Here is an 11127-nt window from a genome sequence, read left to right on the forward strand (position 1 = left end):
TAATCTTTTTTTTTTTTTTTTGGTGCTGGGCCTGGTGCTGTTCCTGGGCTCCTTTTGCTCAAGGCTAGTACTACCAGTTGCACCATAGCATCACTTTTGCCTTTTTCTGTTATTAATTGGAGATAAGAGTGGAATTTCTGGCTGTGGCTGGTTTTGAACCATAGTCCTCAGATCTCTGCCTCCTGAATAGCTAGGATTATATGTGTGAACCACCAGAGCCTGGCTTGTCATATGTTTAAGTAATCAGTGAATTTTGATCTCTGGTTTCATCCACTATGCAGTACCATTTAGAAAGAGACGTAGTTGTATGCCTGTGGCTCACACCTGCTCTACCACTTGAGCCACAGCGCCATTTCTGGTTTTTTGGTGGTTAATTGGAGATAAGAGTCTCAGGGATTTTCCTTCCTGGCCTGGCTTTGAACCGTGATCCTTAGGTCTCAGCCTCCTGAGTAGCTAGGATTAATAGATGTGAACCATCAGTGCCCAGCAAGAGTACATTTCTTTTTGGACCATGTCAGCTGCTTTTTTTTTTTTGGGTCCGGTTGTGGGGCCTGAACTCTGGGCATGGGCGCTGTCGCTCAGCTTTTCAGCTCAAGGCTACCACTCTACCACTTGAGCCACAGCGCCACTTTCGGCTTTTTTTTTCTTTTTGCTTATGTGGTGCTGGGGAATCGAACCCAGGGCCTCATGCATGCAAAGCAAGCGCTCTACCATCGAGCCACTTTCCCAGCCCCTCAGCTGTTTTTTTTTTTTTTTTATGGGGAAAAAGGAGGTTACAGCAATGGAGGGATGAAGAGTGAAAATGCAATCTTAGTGTTCAATATACACTATGTAAAAAGTAAACTATGTAACTTGTGGGCAGGGATGAGAAGGGGACACTGGGGGAAAATGAAGGAGTGACATTGTCCAAGAATTATACTTATTACCTGACATGGAATTGTGATCCCTTTGTACAACTCAACAACAATAAAATTGTATTAAAAACTACACAAACATAAACTATCAGCTAGTGCATGGGGAAAGTGTTCCAAAACAGACTCTAAAGAGAGCTTTATTAAACAGAAAAGTATTTAATGATCAACTCGTGTATTTATAGTAAATTGGTATTACAAGTTATAGCTAGTATATTTTCATCAAATACTTCAAGAATAAAACATGACATAGTCTTAACAAAAACACAGACACCACAAATTGCTAAGTGCGTATTCAAACCTATGTACATAGATGTCAAACATGTATATATGCCTATATACATTAAACATGCACAGACACATGAAACTGGCATCTCCCTAATATATAACAAATTATAACCATTGATCAATATTTTACATATTTATAAACATAATCATCAATAACCATAACAACAGGAAGAACTGGTGCTTTTTATATACCATTACAATATGGCAACCCAAAAAATTTAAGTATACCAAAAGAGCTGTGAATATTGGCTAGGAGTCAGTTGTTAGCATCTATAATTGTAATACTGTGGAGGGTGAGATCTGAGGAATGCAGTTTGAAGCCAGTCTGAGCTGGAAAGGCCTTGAGACTCTTAACGAAGTAGAGGTAGGCTCAAATGGTAGATAATGGCATCCTTGAGTGGAAAAAAGCTCAGGGACAGAGCCCAGGCCCGGATGTACAAAAAAAGTAATTATTAATGTATGTCCAGAGAATCATAGTGTACATTATAATTGGCCATTGGATTTAGAAAGAGTCCCAGACTTTGTCTTTTTATTGAGGTTTTCATGCAGGTGGTTTTTGGCTTCGTGATATCTTGAGGGTGATTGTTGGGCTTTGGAATGTGTTTTGGAGGCGCTTCAACTTTTGTTGTGGAATGCAGATGTGCAGTGTGATTCTGCTTGCGTTTCGGTTTTCTGATTGGACTTTGCCTGGTCTGTGGAAGTGGAGTTAGCTCTTGAAAACGACTCATTTCTGTGTTTGAGGTTGTCCTTGGAATGGCTTCTGTGCCTTGAGCTTCTCCTCCATTCATCATTTTCAGGAGAGTGAGATTTTCTGTAAGAATGCAAGGAGTTGCTCATTCGGCTACTGTCGAAAGTTCTAGAATATCCATAACTGTCTTTGATACCTGAGGATCTGTGCATTTTGGCATTCATTTCTTTTGGTGCCTTACGAGCTCCCCAGGAAAACTGTACCTTGATTTGCTGTCCACAAATCCATTTTTTGTCCAAGTTTTGTAACGCTTCTTTAGCGTCTTCAGCGTTCTTAAACTGGACATAAGCAAACCCGCGAGGGCGTCCGGTATAGAAATCTAGTGGAACATACACGTCCGTCAAGGGGCCGAAACGACCAAATTCGCGGTTTAAATCTTCCAATTTGATACTCCTCATCACGTTCCTCACGAAGAGAGTGGTTTTCGGGGGGCTCTGGGCACCAGTCATGGTAACGGAGTTAGAAGTAGCCATGCTTCTGAGGCGATCTCCGGGACCAAGTGCACAGTCACACTTGCCGCTCCCAAGCTGCTTCCCTAAGGCCCCTGGAATCACAGCGTGAGAGGTCAAAGGTCATCAGAGTGTGTGTGTGTCAGCCCCCTCTTCTCACGAGACTGCATTGTTCTCCTCCCCCAGTATTTGCCATTGATTTTTCAAAAAAAAAAATGGCGTGGCCCAAGAAGTCAGAGGTGAGTAAGCTCCTGTTCTCTCGAGACTTCATTGACCCCTCCTCTCCCCGCTCCCCTACCAATTGGAATTTAGTTAAGAAAAAATTCACATCGCCCAATGGGTCTGGAGACTTCACTTCCTGCACGTGTGCTTGCCAGCCATTTTATAATCTTTTTTTTGGAAACCTTCACTTGGCAGAAGGAGTCAGATGATTCCGCCTCTCTTCTTACAAGATTTTATCGCCTCCCCCCCTCACTAATTTGTAGCAGTATTATGGAGCTTAATTTTCAAACAAAATATTGACAACTTTTTCAACATTGCTATGGAGTCAAGGTGTGTACCGCATTGTGCTTTCTGTGTGTTTGTCTGTGCGTAGTTTGTTTTATTGTGAAAATTACTGTACAGAGGGGTTACAATTACAAGGGCAAGATGAGAACATTTCTTACCAAGCATTGTAGCCTCCGCCTTTGTTTCCCCTTCCCATCCCTTCCCATCTTCCCCCCACCGAATCCCCCCCCCATAGTTGTAAAGTTCGTTTTGCGACATAACGACTTGTACATCTCATTGTTGCAATGGGTCCACCTGTATCCCGAGTTAAATGATTTGTTTTTTCCCTTCCCCTCCACAAATTATACCAAGATCAAATACACTGAAAACAGGGGTTATACCGGCGGGGGGAGGGGGGAGGAAGAGACATACAAAGCGACAAAGAAATCATCTTATAAATATGTTAGAAACAATAGCAAGAAAGAAAATATATTTGAATACTTATCTTGGGGTTCATTTCACCTAACATCAACTTATCTGACCTTGTCTACTTGTCTTAGACATATACTAGTTATTGCAAAAAAGGGAAACCATGGGACCTATGTTTCTTTGGGCCTGGCTGACTAGACTTAATATAATTTTTTCCAAGTGTTTCCATTTCCTAACGAATGGGGCAATGTCATTCTCTCTGATGCAGGCATAGAATTCCATTGTGTATATATACCACATTTTCTTGATCCATTAATATACTCAGGGGCATCTGCACTGGTTCCTTATAATGGCTATAATCAAGAACTCCAATAACAACAGATGCTGGAGGGGATGTGGACAGAAGGGAACCCTACTGCATTGTTGGTAGGAATGTAAACTTGTTCAACCACTTTGGAAAGTAGTATGGAAGTTCCTCAAAAGACTCCACATAGAGCTCCCCTATGACCCAGCAATCCCAGTTTTGGACATTTACTGAAATGTTCACAAACAAGACTATACTAAACCTACCAGCACAGCTATATTTATTGCAGCATTATTTACCATAGTGTGCATATTTTGTAAGAGCAGGCCAGGCAGGTCTCAAACTTGTGATCCTAACCCCATCTGGCTTCTGAGGTTTGCAGTTACAGGTACGGACTAGGCTACAGGTAATGTGTTTTAAATGTTTAATTGATTAATGGATAATTGATTAATTGATCCATGGATGATATTAGTATTGATTTATACAACCAAAAGGATACTCTAATGAAAGCTGTTATCAAAAGGGAAGTTGGAGACTGGGTAGGGAAAGAGAAAACAATAGAGAACATTATTTTAACTAAAATAATACATGCATGTCTAGCCCGGTACCCATGCTTACCCCTGTAATCCTACCTTCTCAGGAAGCTGAGATTGGAGGATCTCAGTTCAAAGCTAGCCCAGGCAGAAAAGTCCCTCAGAGAGTACATCTCCAGTTAACCACCAGAAAACTGGAAGTAGCACTGTGGCTCAAAATGTTGGAGCACTAACCTTGAACACAGGTTCAGGGATGGTGCCCAGGCCCTGAGTTCAAGTCCCAGAAATGATAAAAAAAATGCACGTATATATTTATATCTATCTATATGTGTGTGTGTACATATATATATATATATATATATATATGCAAACACGTGTGTGTGTGTGTGTGTGTGTGTGTGCGTGCCTGAAATACCATGCTGAAAATCCTTGGTGCAATTACTATACAATTGAAAATTCTGGGTGTTGGTGGCTCATACCTGTAAACTTAGTTACTCAGGAAGCTGATTGCAAAGGATCATGGTTTCAAAGCCAGCCTGGGAATGAAACTCTGTGAGACTTACCTCCACTAAAACTAACAAAAAAGCCAAGAAGTAGAGCTGTAGCTCAAGTGGTAAGGTGCTACCCTTGAGCAAAAGAAGCTCAGGGACACCTCCCAGGCTTTGTGTTCTTTGGTGCCTCAGATGACACCAGAAAAAAAAGACAAGAAAGTAAATAAAATAGGCTTTGTTGGGGCATGTGGGTACCTGGGAGAGGAAGTTTGGCTAGTAAGAGGAGTGAATGAAGATAAATTCAGTGGAATTAGTGTACATGTATGGAAATAGAATAATGAAACTTGTTGGAATTGTTTTAAGAAGTGAAGAAGAAGATAAGGAAGAATATGGGGGTGAGATTGATTGGGCTTATTTGTATAAATGTGCAAATATGACAGTGAACCATTCCTTGTATAACTAATATATGCTAAACAAAAGTGAGCTTCTTTATCTTCACACCTAATTCTTGCACAATGTGACAGTGGAGTTTTGACTTTTTTTTTAAACCTTTATTGGTTGATACTGTTTATAACCCACTTTGTCATTTATTTCCATTTTTCCTTATTTCCTTCTTTCCCCAGTTTTATATCAGTTGGGTTATATGCAGATTGACAATTGTTCTTTTCTTTTTCCAGTCTGTGGGTTTGAACTCAGGGCCTGGGGACTGTCTCTGAGCTTTGCTGAAGGCTAGCACTCTACCACTTGTGCCACTTGTGGCCTTTTCTGTTTATGTGGTACCCAGGGCTTCATGCATGCTAGGCAAGCACTCTGCCACTAAGCCACATTCCCAGCCTCTCCAAAGATTTTTTTTTTTGTTGGTCATGGGCTTGAACTCCAGGCCTGGCCACTGTCCCTCAGCTCTTCAGCTCAAGGCGAGTGCTCTACCACTTGAGACACAGCACCACTACCGGTTTTCTAGTGGTTTATTGGAGATAAGTCTTACAGACGTTCTTGCCAGGGCTGGCTTTGAACCGCGATCCTCAGATCATAGCCTCTTGAGTAGCTAAGATTACAGGTGTGAGCCACTGGCGCCCGGCTTCCAAAGATTTTATAGCATGGGCTATGTTCAGTTTATTCGAGGGTTAAACTTAGTTAATGAACCTCTTTACCTTTTTGTTTCCATAGTGAAAGCAAGTTGAATACATTGGTGCAGAAGCTTCATGACTTTCTGGCACACTCCTCAGAGGAATCAGAAGAAACAAATTCTCCTCCTCGACTTTTGACAAATCAAAATATAGGTAAATTCAAAGTTCAGCTTCATCTTTTGTCTTTTGTGCAGATGTCTTTGTCTTTTTTTTTGATGAAGCAGTTATTAAAGGCTTTCAACTTGTGGATAATGAGAATTTTAGCATGATACTAGTTGCTACTGTATATCTTTGCTGGTGTCTAGCATAAGAGATTTGAACTTTAGTAAGGAAAAATGGGAGTTCTCTCCCCCTCTTATAACTGATGTATACTAATAGATAAAATGGGAAAATCCCTTAGTTTGTATGATTGGTAGGAGCTTAGAGAAGAAAGCATTTGGTATGGTTTTATGTGTAATGGGAATGACTGACAAGGTTATGAATGCTGATTGATAAATACACAATATTATAAGAGATATTTTAACAACTTGGCTATTTGGTCTTTGATCTTTAAGGTGTGTGTGCGTGCGTGCGTGCGTGCGTGTGTGTGTGTGTGTGCGCGTGCGTGCGTGCACGTGTGCGCGCGCGCGTGCTACTGCTGGGGTTTGAACTCAGGGTTTTATGCTGCTCTTGCTTGTTTTTTTTTTTTCCCCAAGGATGCTCTACCACTTGAGTCACAATCCGCCACAAACACCTTCACTTAGACTGGGGCTTGAACTTGGCACCTGGGCACTGTCCTTGTGTTTTTTTCACTCAAGGCCAGCACTCTACCACTTGAGCTACAGCGCCACTTCCCAGTTTTCTGGTGGTTAGTTGGAGATAAGAGTTTCACGGACTTTCCTGCCTGGGCTGGCTTTGAACCATGATCCTCAGATCTCAGCCTTCTGAGTAGCTAGGATTGTAGGCGTGAGCCACTGGCGCCCGGCTTAATTTTGAAGTTTTTATGTTGATTTTTTTGTCTAGATGACCTATGGATTTGTGTCAATGGAGGTATTGAAGTCATCTATTATTATTACAATGTTGAAGTCTGTTTTAGTGTCCTACAATATTTGTTTATGAAATTGTGCATATTAATATTTGGTGTGTATATGTTTGTAATTGTTAAATCCTCCTGATAGTTTGTTCTAGTTTGTTCCCTTGTCATCATAAAGTGACTTTCTGGGCTGGGAATGGCTTAGTGATAGAGAGCTTGCCTAGCATGCATGAAGCCCTGGGTTTGATTCCTCAGTACCACATAATCAGAAAAAAAACTAGAAGTGGCACTGTGGCTCAAGTGGTAGAGTGTTAGCCTTGAGCAAAAGAAGCTCAGGGACAGTGCCCAGGCCCTGAGTTCAAGCCCCAGAACTGGCAAAAAAAAGTGACTTTCCTTGTCTCTTAACTAATTTTGATTTGATATCTGCTTTGTCACATATGAGTATAGCTAGTTCTTTCTTTGGGGTTCTACTTCTTGGAATATCTTTTTTCCATTCTTTCACTTTAAGCCTGTGTTTGTGTTTGTCAGTGAGAGTGTGTTTATTGCACACAACAAAGAGTTGATTCTTGTTTTTAGTTCAGTCTGACAGTTTGTTTCTTTTTATTGAAGTCAAGATAATATTTGGAGATATTATTGAAAGATATATACTAATTGCTGTCATTTTGTCTTCTTTGATTCTTTCCTAATCTTCATTTGTTCACTTACTCTTCTTGTTTGATTTATTCTTTCCCATATCCTCTTTGTTATGCTTATTTTCCTTTTTTGTGTATAGGATTCCTTTGAAGTATCATCTGAAGTGCTGGCATAGTGGCCATGAATTCCTTTAGTTTTCTTTTTTCTTTTTTTGCCAATCCTGGGCTTGAACTCAGGGCCTGGGCAATGTTGCTGACTATTGTTGCTTAAGGCTAGCATTTTACCATTTCAGCCACAGGTCTGGCTTTTTAGTAGTTAAGATACGAAACTGTGATCCTCAGATCTCAGCCTCCTGATAAGCCCAGATTACAGGCATGGCCCACTGGTGACTGGCTCCTTTAGTTTGTATTATGGTAGGTTTTTAGGTTTCTCCTTCAATTTTGAAGCATAGCTTTGCTGGATATATTAATCTAGGTTGGAAATTATTTTCTTTCATAGCCTTCTTCTCAAGGAGTACTGTTATTCTGATGGGCTTGCCTATATATGTGATTTTGTACATCTAAGGTCAAATTTTGGGCTGTAGATTTCAATCAGTTGTATTCTTTCAGTTGTTTCAATTGTATTCTTTCAGTTGAAGTCCCTTTAATTAGGAGCAACTGGGATAATGGCAGGGTTGAGATGCAATTTCTCCCCACTGGAATGCCAGTGTAGCTTAGAGTCCAACTTTAATCCACTTGCTTAGGCCCTGGGCCCAATCCCTTATGCCTTTCAGAGAAAAGAAAACAGTAGAAGTCTTTTCTTTTTTTTTAAGTTCCTACTTTTCAGGCTAGTTCTGTATTTGGCTGAGGGCAGGCCACTCAGAAGTCAGTTGTCAGCTTTAAGGCTTCTCACTTTAGAAGCTTCCTTTGATGTATGGGAGACTGCAGCTCACTTCACTAAGCTTGCATTCTATGGTCCAGGTATGTTCCCATTTGTTCCCAAGTGCCCCAGGAACATCAAGGGTCCAGTACTAGGTGCCCCCCCCCCATTTCCTCTGAATGATTCAGTGGAGAGAAGCCAAAATAGCACTTGTATTGTTGAAGAAGAACCTGGCAGACTGGTCTCAGCACTTTCTGACTCTGGTAGGCAGTTAGCCACTCTATGGGAGGGAGGAGGCTGAGAAATCCAGTGATCCTATGGACCTGGGCCCAGAGCTCTCAGTTCCACTTGGCAGCAAACCATATACAGCAGGAATTCAACTCCATTAGCCAGAGAGTCTGTGAGCTATGGGCTTGGAGCTCTGACTCTCAGTGGCCCTCAGGTGATAGGGCTTGTCCCTTTCAGAGGGTGGGGCCACTGAGCACACTGCTTAAACTTACCCACATGCCCTCATCAGAAACCCCTTCCTTGCTCCCTCTGCTTGACCACATCTCATGGGGATCTCACAGCCAGTCACTATGGCAGGCTCTCTGATCTACAACTGTTTCTTGTTTTCAGGTCCCCCAAGTAGCTTAGTTTCAAACAAAAGGGATACTTCCCAATATATCACCTGTCTATAGCCTTCATATATAGAGAATGACAAAATGCCTATGTTCTCTAATGCTAGCTTTTCAAGCAGGCAGGATCACTGTTAAGCTAATTTACATCTAGTTTTCGTGTGTGTGTGTGTGTGTGTGTGTGTGTGTGTGTGTGTGTGTGTGTGTGTGTGAGATAATGGGTTGGAAAGCAGGACCTTGTGCTGGCACTCTACTGCTTGAGCCATATCCTAGCCTTTATAGCTTTAGTTATTTTTCAGGTAATATCAGACAAAATTCATCTTACCTAAGGCCTCCCATGCTCAGACCCAGCCATAGGCCGCCATACCCAGCTTATTGATTGAGATGTATGGGGTCTCTAGCAATCCTCTTCATCTCTGCCTCCCAATAGCTAGGATTACCATGTCCTCACAACTCTACCAGATTTAAGGTTGAAGCCTTTATCCTGTGGCTAGGTCTGCCAGCATGTTGCCACTAGGTTTGCCTTTTTTACCCTACAGTTACAGCTTCTGCTTTCTCCTCTCCCCAGGAGCTGTGATTGGAGTGCTGTACATTGTTTCCTACTTTTCTCTGTGATGCTTCCTTTGTTTGCCCCTCTTGTTTGCCTGTCCATTTACCTCTTTCTTGATTCCCAATGCTTTTCCTTTCTATTTTTGAACATAGTTTGTCCACTGTTATCCTGACCCTTTTCACTCATAATCACATACAGTTTCTAATCTACTGTCTCGCTCTGCTCTCTGAGAATGATCAGTTATCTATTAAAGGTGTGATATAATTCAGTAAAACATCTATGTCTTTTTTTTTTTTTTGGGTCCGGTCGTGGGGCCTGGGCGCTGTCCCTCAGCTCTTCAGCTCAAGGCTAGCGCTCTACCACTTGAGCCACAGCGCCACTTCCGGCTTTTTTTTTCTTTTTGCTTATGTGGTGCTGAGGAATCGAACTCAGGGCCTCAGGCATGCAAGGCAAGCGCTCTACCACTGAGCCACCTTCCCAGCCCAACATCTATGTCTTTGCTTTTCTTTGTAAGTAGTTTATTTTTTTTAATTTGAATGGTAGGGACAGTACTAGGTTTTAAACTCAGGGGCTTTGGGCTTGATAGGCAGACACTCTGCATCTTGACCCTTGCCTCAGCCATAATTGCTCTGGTTGCTTTTTTATGTTTTTGTTGGTCATGGGGCTTGAACTCTGGGCCTGGGCACTGTCCCTGAGCCGTTCAGCTCAAAGCTAGTCCTCTACCACTTGAGCCACAGTGCTTCTTCCTGGTGGTGAATTGGAGATAAGTGTCTCATGGACTTTGTTGCTGGTTTTGAACCATGATCCTCAGATCTCAGCCTCTTTTTTTTGTCGGTCGTGGGGCCTGAACTCTGGGCCTGGGCGCTCTCCCTTAGCTCTTCAGCTCAAGGTCATTGCTCTACCACTTGAGCCACAGTGCCACTTCCGGTTTTCTGGTGGTTGGAGATAAGAGTCTCAAAACTTTCCTACCAGGGCTGGGTTTGAATAGCTTCAGTAGCTAGGATTACAGGCTTGAGCCACTGGCATCCAGCTCTGGTTACTTTTGAGACAAGGTCTGTTTGTATGTGTGTATGTTTGTGTGTTGTGGTATGTGTATGTGTATGCCAGTCCTGGGGCTGGAACTCAGGGCCTGGGTGCTGTCCATACACTAATTTCCTCAGTACTAGTGCTTTACTATTTGAGCCACAGCTCCACTTCTGGCTTTTTTGTGTTTAGTTGGAGATAAAAGTCATGGATTTTCCTACTTGGCTAGTTTTGAACTGTGATCTTTATATATTAACCTCCTGAGTAGCTAGGATTACAGGCATGAGTCACTAGCAAACCAGCTCCAAGGTCTTATTTTTTTTTCCAGGCTGGCCTGGACCACAGTCTTTGTATTTATACTTCTCACCATAGTTGGAATAACAGACATGTCCTCTGCCCAGCCTTTTTTTTGTTTTTTTGGGTCGGTCATGGAGCTTGAACTCTGGTCTTGGGCACTGTCCCTGGCTCTTCAGCTCAAGGCGAGCGCTCTACCACTTGAGCCACAGAACCACTTCCGGTTTTCTGGTGGTTTACTGGAGATAAGCGCGTCAAGGACTTTCCTGCCCAGGCTGGCTCTGAACCTTGATCCTTAGATCTCAGCCTCCTGAGTAGCTAGGATTACAGATTTGAACCACTAGCGCCTGGTTCCAGCCTTTTTTTTTTTTTTT

At 42.3% G+C, this 11127-nt stretch overlaps 1 protein-coding gene across 5 annotated transcripts in view; it reads left to right on the top strand.

The window, feature by feature from the left end:
* Positions 1-11127, top strand: part of Atrx (alpha thalassemia/mental retardation syndrome X-linked) — a 172246-nt gene that overhangs the window by 41349 nt on the left and 119770 nt on the right. For all 5 annotated transcript variants that reach the window (XM_013028924.1, XM_013028925.1, XM_013028926.1 and 2 more), the window contains exon 2: positions 5807-5919. In XM_013028924.1, the coding sequence (XP_012884378.1) occupies positions 5807-5919 (113 nt within the window). The remainder of the gene's footprint in view (positions 1-5806; positions 5920-11127) is intronic.

The sequence above is a fragment of the Dipodomys ordii genome, unplaced genomic scaffold (genome assembly GCF_000151885.1).
Source record: "Dipodomys ordii isolate 6190 unplaced genomic scaffold, Dord_2.0 Scaffold116, whole genome shotgun sequence".
Taxonomy (NCBI): Eukaryota; Metazoa; Chordata; class Mammalia; order Rodentia; family Heteromyidae; genus Dipodomys; species Dipodomys ordii.